Raw genomic sequence first — 14,122 nt, forward strand, 5'->3', positions numbered from 1 at the left:
TTCCACATGCACACTTTTCAAGCGCGCTCATTTGTGAACGTTCAACATTCATCCGCCACATAGATATGATAAAAGGCTAGCAGAGAAAGTTAGGGTGTTCATAATCTATACTAGTGAATTTTGGGCAGTTTGTTCGGCACCCATGAGAACAATAATGCTATCTTGACTAAATACACAAAGGTGGATCCATATTGCTGTATGTTGCTAGGCAGTGTAATGTGCAATCTGAAAAAGAACCCATCTTCGAGAGAGAGAGAGCTAGAGAGAGAGAGATGGGAGGGATGACTCACTTCCAGAGATAAGCACAAGATAATGTTCCTCCTGCTCTCCCGGGCGTGTTGGCCCAGTGATTGACACCTCGTTAGGAGCTGCTCTCCTCTCCCCGAGGAAGAGGGCTTCGCAGCAGTGCAATCTTTGATAACCCTGTCACACAATATCACAAACCGTAATTATGATTGGTGCCGGGGAATTGACAACACCTCCCTGGGGAAAAGGCTGCCATCACAGAACACTGCTGCACTCCTTCACTCTCTTTGCTCTCAATGTGGTGTAATATAATCCTCAGATTGGCATGACAGAAATAACGGCACGGGGAAAGTGTTTAGAAGGCCTTATCTAAATTACAATGCAAATTCTATACAAACATGCACGTAGAGGCTCCTGATGTCAGAAATGTATGTCTTATGAATGTGTCATGAAGTCCTTCTGTAGGTAGTATGTACACTTCAAATAAAGTGTTACCTAAAACAAAAACATAGTGGCTCCTGGTTTCAGAGATATAGAATAGGCTTTAGGAATTAAATGTGTAGGTAAGGAAAGTAAACATAAGAATGATCTCAGAGAGATGACAGAGATGAGATGGCGCCAACAAAACCAACAGCCAATGACAGATGTTGATGTTGGCATGTGATCGGGTGTGGTGGTGCTATCTGGAATCTTTGGGACGTCCCTAACCTAAACCCTGACCTTAACCCCTACCCTTACCCTAACCATAACCCTTACCTAACCCTAACCTTAACCCTTACCAACCATTTTAAATGTCAACTTCAACGAGGTAGGGACATCCCAAGGATAGTATACAGCATGGACCCATCTGGGGCAGGTCAATTTCACTGTATCAGACGGACAGCATGGTACAATATACTGCAATCTGCTTTGGAGAGAGAGTGAGAGCGAGAGAGAGAGAGAGAGAGAGAGAGAGAGAGAGAGAGAGAGAGAGAGAGAGAGAGAGAGATGGATGGAACAGGAGCTGTTAAACATTGCCTTGACCTTGAGGAGGTTTCAACACAAAATTTGAATGTTAAACTGTGTGCTATGTTTGAAAATAATGTACAGTAGGATTAGTACTGGAAGTCCATTTTCCTGCAGGCTACAAACAAAACCTAATTATAGCTGGGCTCAGATGAGCTCACTACCAGGAAACTCCAAGGAATGTACATGAAAAATCTGTTTCATATCCCACAAATACTGCCTTGTTGGAAGATGCCAGAAATCTATTGCCTTAAAAAGAACACTTCAGTGACTGTTTTGTTATTGTAGATGTTCACTGATGATGAACATTCCAACCTTATCACAAATCAGGGTTGATGACACAAACTAGAACTCACTGCTTCAGTGCTCTGCTGTGAAAGGCCTGTTTGAGTATGTTTGACTTGTTCTTTTCAACAGAGTGAGTGAGTGAGAGCTTCTGCAGAGGAGGGCGTTGTGAAACAGCAGTGATTCCGTACTTGTGTGAGAGGCAATGACAGACATGACCATCTCAACACACTCAGACAGGCTCAGGCAGGGGCCGCTGGGAAACGGGATGACAAGGTCAGTGTGTATGTGTGTGTGTGTGTGTCTCAGACTGTGCATGTCTTATGACTGAGAAAACAGAGCCTGAAATCAGTTTTTATTTTTTTAAATACATGGATGGATGAAAACATGTTCTAGGCCAGTGGTTCCCAAACTTTTTCACTCAGACCCCCCTTCCAGCATTGGGGACATACTTCGGCTGCCTCGGCTGGCCGGTGCCCCCGAGCATTGACTCTGAACCGGTACCCCCCTGTATATATGGCCTCCCTACTGTTATTTTATTTTACTTCTGCTCATTTTTTCTCAACACTTTTTTGTTGTTTTATTCTACTTTTTTATTTAAAATAAATACACTGTTGGTTAAGGGCTGTAAGTAAGCATTTCACTGTAATGTCTGCACCTGTTGCATTCGGCGCATGTGGCCAATAAAATTTGATTTGATTTGATTTGATTTGACATCTGTTTCTATGGGCACAAGCACTGTTCATGACACAAACTGTTCACACCATTCTTGTTGGTGGAGAGACATTTTTGCAGGTTTAAAGCTCATTTCCTGCAATTCTACACATTTTGTCATGGGGTGCAGGCAAAATGTTGCAGTTTTAAAGCTAATTTTCTGGCAATTCTATACATTTTGCCATGTCTAATGTCTATACATGTGATATTTGAGTGACTCTAACGTTACTACAAAAAAACCTAGCTAAAAAACGTTAGCTGACATAGGCTAGTTGATCTGGACATTTCTGACAAGTTATAAATAGCTCTCTAAGGTATGCAATGACTGACATGACAAGAGGAAAACTGATGATGCACTACCCAATTTCAAAATGGCACCTTGCCTTGTGCATTCTACTATTACAACTTTCTACTATTAAAACTTTTTTTCAAGTGTAAGTTGAAAACCAGACTGACCCCCACGCCCCCCCTGCCGACCCCTCGCCCCACAGTTTGGGAACCACTGTTCTAGGCTATAATACAGCAATTTAGCCTTCTTTGTATTCAACTATAATAGACTAAGACGGACGAAGAGATTCGTTTTTGCATCCACCTGGCAGGCTAGCGCTACAGACAGTTAGCATTCGCATTCTTCCTAAAGTTCACTTCAGACAGTTGGTTAGCATAGCTTTAGCATTCTTTACAAAGTGTAGCCTGAGGTGATAGATGCTCAGTGGGGTAAGCTAACGACAACAGGCAGTCAGACAGGTCTGAAAGTCATAGAACCTGTTGTCTGGGCTGATGGGGGAGGTACTAGGGGAGAGTAAACACACGATGACATCACCACTGTGTGACCTGCCATGTCCTCTGTGAACAAAGGGGGTCAGAAGTTCATAAGGTCAGCCCCATATATAGTGACAGGTGAAGCAGAATGTTATTTGAGTCCTTTGAAAACAGCAGCAGTATTTTAGCGATTATTCCAGTATTCTCCAAAACTAGAAAATGTCACTGAGCACTCCGCATGATGAATAGTTATCATTACAGCCATCGTGTGGCAACATTAACAAGATAGCCTTCTTAAAATGTCCAAGGCAACTTGTGTGACTGGGCCATAATGCATGTTGATGCTGAGGTTTAGGTTTATACTGTATCTCTATACTCTCTCTCCTGTCCTCCTCCAGCTCACAGCATTCCAGGCCAGAGTACAGCTGTAGAGTAGGACTAAAGTCTGACCACAGAGCAGCAGAGAGGAGAGGGACTGAGACTGAGGGACAAGCAGTCCTCTGTGTGCTCTGGCCTGGGCTGCTGGCTGTACAAGCTCTTCCTGACAAACCAGTAGCAAGCCAGGCATCAGGAACACACACGGACAGACAGGGAGGCAGGCAGAGAGAGACCTAGCATACACATACAGTGAGGGAAAAAAGTATTTGATCCCCTGCTGATTTTGTACGTTTGCCCACTGACAAAGACATGATCAGTATATAATTTTAATGGTAGGTTTATTTGAACAGTGAGAGACAGAATAATAACAAAAAAATCTAGAAAAACGTATGTCAAAAATGTTATAAATTGATTTGCATTTTAATGAGGGAAATAAGTATTTGACCCCCTCTCAATCAGAAAGATTTCTGGCTCCCAGGTGTCTTTTATACAGGTCAACGAGCTGAGATTAGGAGCACACTCTTAATGGGGGTGCTCCTAATCTCAGCTTGTTACCTGTATAAAAGACACCTGTCCACAGAAGCAATCAATCAATCAGATTCCAAACTCTCCACCATGGCCAAGACCAAAGAGCTCTCCAAGGATGTCAGGGACAAGATTGTACACCTACACAAGGCTGGAATGGGCTACAAGACCATTGCCAAGCAGCTTGGTGAGAAGGTGACAACAGTTGGTGCGATTATTCGCAAATGGAAGAAACACAAAATAACTGTCAATCTCCCTCGGCCTGGAGGTCAGTCAGTGATACTCTTATAGGAGGAAAACATGGCCCATATTACTATAAATCCAGAGACTAGAAGTGGATATCATTCAGTTAAATGACCTGAAGGTTGCTTAGGCACTGCATTGACTCAATTCCTCAACTCTGTGCCAAGCACTTACTACATCTCACTGATACTCAACATTTCACAATGAAAATGGGGAGTGTTCTTCAGCACACCCGCTAACCTGTCTGAGACTAAGGGCTCGATTCAATCTGTGTGCAGAATATCTGCGTTCTAGCGCGGTTCACATTTAAAGGTAATTTCCGATTGAGCAGACGTATGCATAATTTACCATGAATGCAGTCTCCGCGACCTTGGGAACATTGCCTTTAATTATAAATCGTGCTATAAAGCAGATCTTCAGCGCAACGGACTGATTTGAGCCCTAACCGTGTGTATGCATAAACTACTGGACATGCGCCTTATATATAGTTCACATGAACTTACGGTCAGTTTAGCTACAAACTATACACCCACAGACTTCAGAAAAGCTTGGACACAATAGATACAAGAGTGAACAGAACAACCTCTGAAAAGAGCAACAGAATTAAAGACAAAAAAAAACGACCCTTAACAATGCTTGTATGAAAGTTGAGTAGCTGACATACATATGTGACTGCCAGACATGGGACACAAGCTATTTTAAGGGCAAAGCAACAATGCCCCTACACAAGCAAGGCCTCTGAGCGTTCACAGTGCATTCCAACCATTCAGAAGATTCCCATCCACCTCATTTTGCCTAACCAGAGAGCTGCATTTGATTAACATCCACCAAGGATAAAGAAGTTATTTTTCAAACCAGACTTCACAGTTGGCTGAGGGATCTGTACTTCAAATTGGAAACACTGAGATAAAACTTAAGTTCACTGTTTAAAAATGATTGCTATTACCATGTTGTTACAAATTGAATACTATACAGAGTCTATGAAGCAGATTTGTTTACACTCCAAATCTTAAACTACATTTTAGGCAGGTAGCCTAGCGGTTAAGAGCATTGGGCCAGTAACTGAAAGGTCGCTGGTTCTAATCCCCTAGCCGACTAGTTGAAAAATATGTTAATGTGCCCTTGAGCAAGGCACTTAACCCTAATGGCTCCTGTAAGTCGTTCTGAATAAGACCACCTGCTAAGTTACTAAAATGTAAATGTGCACTAGGCTAACAGCATGATTCAATCCATCAACTTTGGTTTTTAACACATGAAAATAATAGATATTTCAAATCAACATGACAGTTTGTGCAAAGGTGGGATTTTTTATTCTTTAAAGTAATCAGTGTGGATATAAAAAAATGTTTCTATAAATATAATGTTTTTTAATAACAAATAAATGCAGAATACCAGAATTAAACATAACAGATGTCAAAGGCATGAACATATTGTTTAATAGAGAGCCATCGATGCATTTAGGGTAAAATAACTTTCATGCATTTGACAAGAACATAACAGAAGATGTTTGAGGTGGGGACAGATCAGGGTGTCTTCCTTTATAAAGCCTAAAGACAGCTGCTCATCCTGCATGGTTAGCGCCAACACACACACACCAGCACGTGCACACACAAAAACACACGTGCACACACTTAACCAGGAGAGAAATGACTCAGGGGTGAAAGGGGACTGCTCAAAGCTGCCACCTGGGCCCATTGTAAAAAAACAGCCACATTTAGCCAACAATTACCATGTGGGGAATAATCATTTTCTGACTCTGATTACCTGTAGGTCCGATAATTACATTACAAAACGCACCGTTACAAAATGACATTTTCTCTGTCCTATATCCTTCATTTATCAATTCATTTTCTGTTTTTATAAGCCAATTATACAGCCGGCTGTAGAGTAGGCTACTGCGTAATTCAGCTTGTTCATCAGTGAAGGATTGGTGTTTCAGCTGTCTGTCTGTCTGTGAGAAAGCATTAGGGAGCGCAGCTGATGTGTTATTTAGCCCCACCTCTGAGTGTGAGCTGTCTCTGTCCAGCATTCTGTATTCCCCTAGCCTGGTCCCAGACCTGATTGTTCTGTCCTGCCTACTCCTATGGTCCTTCGGAGTTGGCAAGACAGCACAAACAGATCTAGGTAAACAATGGCACAAACAAGGTGAGTCTGTTCTGTGTTAATAGGCAGCAAGATATCTGAAAGACAAAATGTTGAAATTATCCTGCAAATGGTTTACTTTCATTCTATTAGAATATTTTGTTGTAATCACCAAAAGACCGCTTTTAACTTTGGTGCAAGTATTTGGGCTTTATTTGGGGTTAAATGTTCTCATTCTGGCTTGAAGTACAGTAGGTTCTAAAAACATATGTATTAAGATTCATGTCATGTAGGCTACACAGTACATGTGCACACAATCCCAAACCTATACCTCCTTTCTTGTTTTCAAAATGCTGATTGTACTTTTAACCGTCAAATCCAAGGCATTTAGAAATATGTTGAACACCTAATCCCAAACCTATACATTGTTTTAAAATAAATGTTGATTGTATTTTTTACCTTCAAATTCCAGGCATTTAGGCATTTAGAAATATGTTGAATAGAAGAGAACAGTTGGACAGAAAGAACAGCAGTTTAATGGGGGATAATGACCCACGAGGAAGCAATTGCTTTTCACGGGAATCTGCTGCTTAGAATAGAAACAATGTTCAGAGCCAGTCCACTGATCAAAGACAGCTAGCTACAACCCTCTCCCAGCAGTGGCCAAGCCAACTCAGGTCCTAAGACAACCATATCCTTAATGCTAACTGCTCAGTCAGCTGGCTCTTTATCATGATTAGGAAGGTACATTTCCATTATGCCCAAAGTGTGTAAAGTAAATGTTGGTTTTAATAGAGGGAAACAACTAAAAAAGAGAATTTTGATCTTTAAATACAAATATATACTTACAAAAATCTCACAAAATGTTTTATGTACAATAGAAACATCCATGTACCAATGAGTGTCTCTGCATGGCAATTAAGTCCAAAAACGATTATCATTCATTCAGTCTGTAAATAAACACCGTTTTTTTGTGTGTGTGGGGGACGCCCATCATGGGCTACAGTTCATCCAGAGGTCTCACCCCACCCAGACCACTCACACCGTGGTCTCTCCCTGTTTGTTGTTAGCCAGTCTCGTGTAAAACCTCCTCCAGGAGTTCAGGGTCTTCCCAGACCAGATCCAGAACCCGGAAGTTATCCCCACGATCAGAGTCATGAGGTACTTGATCATGAAGACGGTGAAGTCGGGGCTCATGTTGGGGTGTGGGTGGGCCGGACAGGGCACGGCGTACGTCTTACACGTCTGGCTGATCCACGTCCTCTCCCACTGCTCCCGGAAGGCCTGCTCGTAGAAGTAACAGGCTATGACGATAGTGGCAGGGACAGTATAGAGCACGCTGAAGATCCCTATCCTCACCATCAGCTTCTCCAGCTTCTCCGTTTTGGTGCCGTCGTGCTTCATGATGGTTCTGATCCGGAACAGAGACACAAAGCCTGCCAGGAGGAACGAGGTGCCGATGAAGAGGTAGACGAACAGGGGTGCCAGGACGAAACCTCGGAGAGCGTCCACGCTGTTGATACCCACGAAGCACACGCCGCTAAGGACATCCCCGTCCACCTGGCCCACCGCCAGGATAGTGATGGTCTTAATGGCAGGCACTGCCCACGCTGCCAGGTGGAAGTACTGCGAGTTGGCCTCGATGGCTTCGTGACCCCACTTCATCCCTGCTGCCAGAAACCAGGTGAGGGCCAGGATGACCCACCAGATGGAGCTGGCCATGCTGAAAAAATACAACATCATGAAGAGGATGGTACATCCCTCCTTTTTAGTACCCTGCACCACAGTCCTAATGTCGTTGTCAAACCTGTCATTGCAAACCACCTTGTCCTCAAGGAGAAATCCAGCTATGTAGGCAATGGATACCATGGTGTAGCAACCAGATAGAAAGATAATTGGGCGCTCAGGGTAGCTGAAGCGTTTCATGTCCACCAGATAGGTTAGAACGGTAAATAAGGTGGATGCACAACATAACACGGACCAGATTACTATCCATATCCTTGCGAATTTTAACTCTTCCTCGCTGAAGTACATCATTCCGTTAGATTTCTTTGGCTCGCACGGTGCGCCACAGTCATCCTCACCGAGAAAACGGTAATTCAAATAAGTGGGTACTTTCAGAGAAGCCGGACACTTGAACTGTCCTTTTACAATCCCAGTATCGTGTGGGGTCTCCGTTACATCGGGGGTGGGATTGACCGGTGTGCTTTGACCAGACATATTCTGCCCGACGCACAGCTCGCCCGCTCCGTGAACCGGGAAAGACTCGCACGCGAGGCTGTCCGGCCACTGAAAACCGAATTTGTTCATGAGCGCCTCGCAGCCCTGTCTCGCCCTCTCGCACAGTGACCTGCACGGGGGAAGCGCCTGTTCAAGCACCGTGCACACAGGCGCATACATGGAGCAGAGGAAAAACTTTAAATCAGGAGAACACTGAACTTTCACAAGCGGGTAAAACTGGTGTACCTCGAGCCCTGCGTCCTCCTGGTTTGTGTGTCCCAGTAAATTTGGCATGATGGTCTCGTTGTATGCGATGTCCGTACAAAGTGGAATAGAAATCGGCTGGCAAAAGCCGTGCTCCGGAATAGACATTCCCCGGTCGCCATACTGTCCATTTACCCTTGTAGATCCCAAACTGATCAATAAAAACAGCTGCAAAAATATACACATTACTCTGTAGTAATCCATTGCGAAAGCATTACGCACGGCCACAGCCATACTTTCTTTGCGGTTTCTTCCTAAACTAGCTAGCTCGCCAGCTAGCTCGCCACTACTTCCCCGCTCCCTTTCTTTGTTGGGTTTTTCTTTCCTTGTAAATGTACTCCCTCCCTGCGTAACTTTTGGTTGTTTTCACTTCTCCCCGCCGCTGCGCAGAGATGTTGAAGGTCCCCCAAAATCGAAAAATATCGCTGACAAAATTTGGAGAAAAACACCCGACCTACTATACACACCACATACAGGTCCGGACTCTGCAATATTCTTCTGCTACTCTAGCTTCCCGACAAATGTGATAGCCTCTCTGCTCTGCGCTGTTCAAACCTGTTTCCAGGCGCCCTGCTGTCTCAGTGAGCCGTCTTTCGCTTCTCCATATGGAAAAAGGGTTGGACTAACAGATGGCAAGGTTTAGGGATCATCTACAATTGTTCATCTTGTGTTTGGCTCTCGATTGTTGACTGATGAGTTTCAACGTCTTAGTTCTATAGCCGAAACTATATTTAATATTTCATTTAAGAATTATGCCCTTATAAATAGGCCTATGATACTTCTGAAAGCCACATCTAGGACTACTGATGGAAAAGGAAAGTTATAGACTATTTTACAAATATGACAGTAGGCCTACTGTTTATATGAGCAAACCCTTTACCCTTAACTTATACAGTATGTTCATTAAAACTGTGAGGTATTGACTCAGAGATATCCTATTAGACTTCCTCAAGTAGCCTACTATTGTAACAGTCCATACCCCCTTGATATTATCATCCAGTAAAACTGTGAGTGACTGTAAACCACACTAAATAAATGCCATGCACTTCCCATAGTACAAATGAGTATAGCCTAAATGGGTCTTTTAGAACAACCAGCATCATTTTAATCGGTCTCCCCTTTCAACCATAATGTCGTCTCCCCCCGTTAGGCCCTAGGGACAGGGATGAAAGTGGTTTGTCACCATGAGCCTTTGGGATCAGAGGGGTTTCAAACCCAGCTCCCACAGTGGTGCGCGCAGAGGGAACAGTGGGAGGGAGAGACCCTGTGTAGAGGAGAACAGGAAGGAAACCGTGAGAGAGAAAAAGAGAGAGAGAGAGATCCTGTGTAGAACACCAAAGGAAGGAAGAGAGATACTCCACTACAGTGAGCTTAACAGGGCTGTCCTGCCCCCCTTGACTTTCAGGGAGAGTCTATCATCTCTTATTTGTCATCAACTGTTCTGTACTGTACTGTTCACCAGAGATATATTAGATAACGTAAGGCTATTTATTGTACAATAACAGTGTCATAACAACATAAATAATAATCTCATTAACTACTGTTGCAACCACCAATAACACTATGACCAGTTATAGCGCATCAATAATATGATTAGCCCAAGGGATGTGCATCAAAATGTATTTATAGTTATCAACCTGTGGTTATGTGTGCACAGGAGACTGTCACAGAGCACTCTCTATTGAGAATTCAAAACAACATCGCTCACTAGCTGAGGCAAAGCAAATACAGAGGATCCCTAATGTTAATGTTTCACCTAGGCATTCTGACTGGTTAGGAGGCATGTCTGTTAGTGGGATGGAGAGGGAGTCAATAAGTGTGTAATTTATCTTGACAGAGGAATGCAGTGAGATTTGGTTCATCAAGCTACACCCTGCCAAGAGAAAGACACACAAACTCAAAATGACTTATGTTACTAAATGCCTTGTTTTAAGGCTGGGTGTCTAGCCAAGTCTATTCAGTTTGGAATACAGTTGTCCAGAGCAATCAACCTTACAAAGAAACATTTACAACTTTGAGTCAGATTTGACCTACATGCAGTTGATCTATGATCCAACATGAAAGAGATAAACTGGAATTAACTATTGGAAATGCATTTTGAGGGGAATTTTGGGTGCAAAACAGTTTCAGAACCATTTATGACCGCATGCAATAACCGCAGAAAAGAATAGAATGACTTCCTGTTTTTCCAAAGAAACGTTAAAAACGTTATGAACATTACATTCTTACAGCACACATGGGCCCCTATAGTGTAATACGTGACATTGTGTTGTTGGGGTTTCCATTTATTTTGTCTGTCACAGCAGTCATTATGACCCGGAGGTTGTTTGTTTTCATGTAATAAAGTATATCTGTTTTTGGACCAGCATGCTGGAAAACTGTACTCATAACTGAAGTTACATACTTTTTCAATTATGCATCCCAAATGGCACCCTATTCCCTATATAATGCACTACATTTAACCAGGGCCCATAGGGATGCCATTTGGGACGCAGACATGGAGATGTTGTTGACCTATTGGTATGGTTTGAATCAGAGACATAACACCTTGGTAAGTGTCCAGAGAAAATACTGTTGTGGTACAATGCAAAGAAGGCCTCTGTAATCAGGCCAGCTCAGCTCACATCAAACAGGGACAGGTAATACAGGATAAATCACTAGAAACTGTTGCTGGTACAGTTGAGTAAATTATGCCTTTAATAAAACAAAGTATGTTACTTAGATCAATTCCAGGGATAACTAATTTCAGGAAATAGTTAACTATGTCAATGCTGAGGAATAGGAGGACAAAGGCAGCCAACATCCACACTAGCATCACCACACTAGATTGGAATTGTAAGTATGTAATAAATTGCCTAACAACAGCTGTTTTGCATTGGTAGCTGAACACAGTTTGAAGCATTAATAAACTTTATTTATTTCAGGTAAACCAACAATAAACAACATTTACAGAAGGACATTACATCTTCCATAATAACATTACATACAGGTCGTAACAAATAGGTAATGCAACAGCTATTCTACTATTATCTACTAAGTTTCAGTTTATAAAGTGACCGGTAACACTTATTCTATGTCCGAAACCACTTGCGAAAATGATGTATTTTCAGTGCATCATACAAAAAAGAAAAAATAGAAATGCAAGTTAAGCTTTTTTTTTTATACTGTAAAACACAAATGTAGTGTTGAGTACAGCGGGGGGTTGCATGTCTGGTTCCAAAACGCCTTTTCCAACATATACTGTACGTCTAAGCAGTTAAGAAACTGACAAGGCCAAGAAATATACTGTATGTGTATATATCCATATATATTTAATACGAATCCTCTCTTTTATGGCGTTAAGGAGACACGCATGACCCTGTATGTACCCAAACATAGTATAAGCGTCACTATTACATTTTACACAAGGCGCTTCACCTCCCCTTTTATATGCAGCCTAGTAAGACAGTTTATAACAAAGGATCCAAAATGATTAAATATTCAATTGTAACTCAAAATATGACTCGAAATGTACACATTCCATAGCATGACCAATATAGCAAACAGATCAATTTTAAGCCATTCCCAATTCTGATTTTAATGGTGTATTTGTATATGCATTTTATTAAACATCTGGAAGTTGACTTTACAAGCAAGAATCAATGGTAACATTAAACTGATAGTAGGCCCCATTAAATTGTTCATCATTTTGACCGTCACAGTGCTCAATGTGCAATTTCAATACTTCTTTCCCAAGATTTCCCTTCATAGAGAAAATGCTTTTAATTCCCAAAGGAGAAAAAAGGAGCTTTCAGGAACTCCACCCACGCAGGCAGGCAGGCAGTCCAAAATATATACAGTATTTTCATATGTTTATGTGATATCGCAGGCAGGCGGCAAAGGAAGCAACTTCTGGGACAAAAAGGCAAAAAAGAAAAAGGGGGAAAAAAGAAAAGCACACACACAGAAAGCAGGAGAGTAATGTATCAAAAATAATTATTCAGCTGCTAATACCTCCTGTATCCCATAAAGCCATGCAAGGCAGAGCAGAGCGAACTGGGTGATCTATCTCAGCAGAGCTCTGTGGTATTAACCCTCCTCTGTCATGCTGCTTGGTCACATTAAGATGCCACTCTAGACTCTCCTCCCTTCCTCACCGTCTTTACTACCACAACACAGAATCACTTGAAGTCCTATGAAATCACTTCAAGTATTTGTAGTAGTTCTCCTTAAAAAGTCTGTGCAGCACTAGGGTTGGAAACTGGGGTCTGTTGGCCTATTTATTACGGTTGCCAAGGGAGGGCACTGATATTTCTAGTCTGTACAGGCAAGGGCATGTCATTAAGGACAACACAGATGCAAAAAGTGACATTCTTAATAAGCTGGAATGTACAGTAGGGCAAATAGATTGAAAAAGTGCATTTTCAAAAAGCTAATGACACAAGTCTTCACTATAGCAGTGATTCTCTGTCTTTGCCTCGCCTGCTCTATAGTACACCGACCACCACTAGAGATGGTGGGACAATTAAAGCTGTCCCATAACATGGACTTGGCCATATGGTGAACCATGTCAAAGCGTTCTACAAGACTCCTTTCTTTTAGTGTTTCCTCCTCCTCCTCCTCCTCCTCCCACGATGATAGACTAGCAGGCGAGGCAGGGGTGAAGAGGGACTGTGTGTGGCCAAGCGTATACGGTATTATACCTGTGACTGTCTCTCATGTGTTCTCATGTGTGTGTGTGTGTGATAGTCAGTGTTTGTACATGATGTCTCACTCATAACTCTCTTCCACCCTCCTCTACTTGTGAACAGTACAGGTCTTTTCAGATTAGTGTTAAGATTTCAAATCAATCCATAAAAAGGGAAGCCATATTCTTCATATTACTTCTCATTGCTATATTACCATGCTCACACATTACTAATATTATCTGATATTTTTACACAAAACAACACCCAGTTGAAAATCGAACACAAACAGATCTTTGTACCAGCCAATGTAAAATAGTACCCAAGAACCAAAACTATTAGTTAGATCAATATCATACGATATCATAAAAGGTGCTCCTAATAATTGTATTAATGTGATAGCTGAGACAAGTAGTCAATAACGTAATCGTCTAAAAACATTGGTGATGACGTCATGATATACAGTACATTACTGGACGGTATCAAAAGAAGTGAAGAAGAGGATTGTCATGGGTCGAAGAAACCAAGAGATCAAAATCTCACTGAGCCTATTGCCAATGTGTTTTACCATCTAGATACAGTGTACAACGGGGAGCGTTAGATAACAGTAGCTCATGGCCTACATGGAAGCACCAATGAAAAGGTATTGCCCATGTTTGATGCACACGCAACCACATAGATATAACACACACACACACACTGAGACGGACCACAGCGAATGTACCATTTTACAT

At 42.2% G+C, this 14,122-nt stretch overlaps 1 protein-coding gene across 1 annotated transcript; it reads right to left on the bottom strand.

Moving 5' to 3' along the window:
• Nucleotides 1–5,555: 5,555 nt before the first annotated feature.
• LOC121543022 (frizzled-1-like) lies at nucleotides 5,556–9,294 on the bottom strand. Its single transcript, XM_041852695.1, has one exon. The coding sequence runs from the start codon at nucleotides 8,956–8,958 to the stop codon at nucleotides 7,279–7,281; it is 1,680 nt and encodes a 559-aa protein (XP_041708629.1). The 5' UTR covers nucleotides 8,959–9,294; the 3' UTR covers nucleotides 5,556–7,278.
• Between the last annotated feature and the right edge of the window lie 4,828 nt (nucleotides 9,295–14,122).

Source organism: Coregonus clupeaformis, chromosome 28, assembly GCF_020615455.1.
Source record: "Coregonus clupeaformis isolate EN_2021a chromosome 28, ASM2061545v1, whole genome shotgun sequence".
In the NCBI taxonomy this organism is placed as follows: domain Eukaryota; kingdom Metazoa; phylum Chordata; class Actinopteri; order Salmoniformes; family Salmonidae; genus Coregonus; species Coregonus clupeaformis.

Excerpts from the sequence above, each read along its gene's own strand:
- LOC121543022 (XM_041852695.1), bottom strand. The coding sequence starts at position 8,958 with ATGGCTGTGGCCGTGCGTAATGCTTTCGCAATGGATTACTACAGAGTA.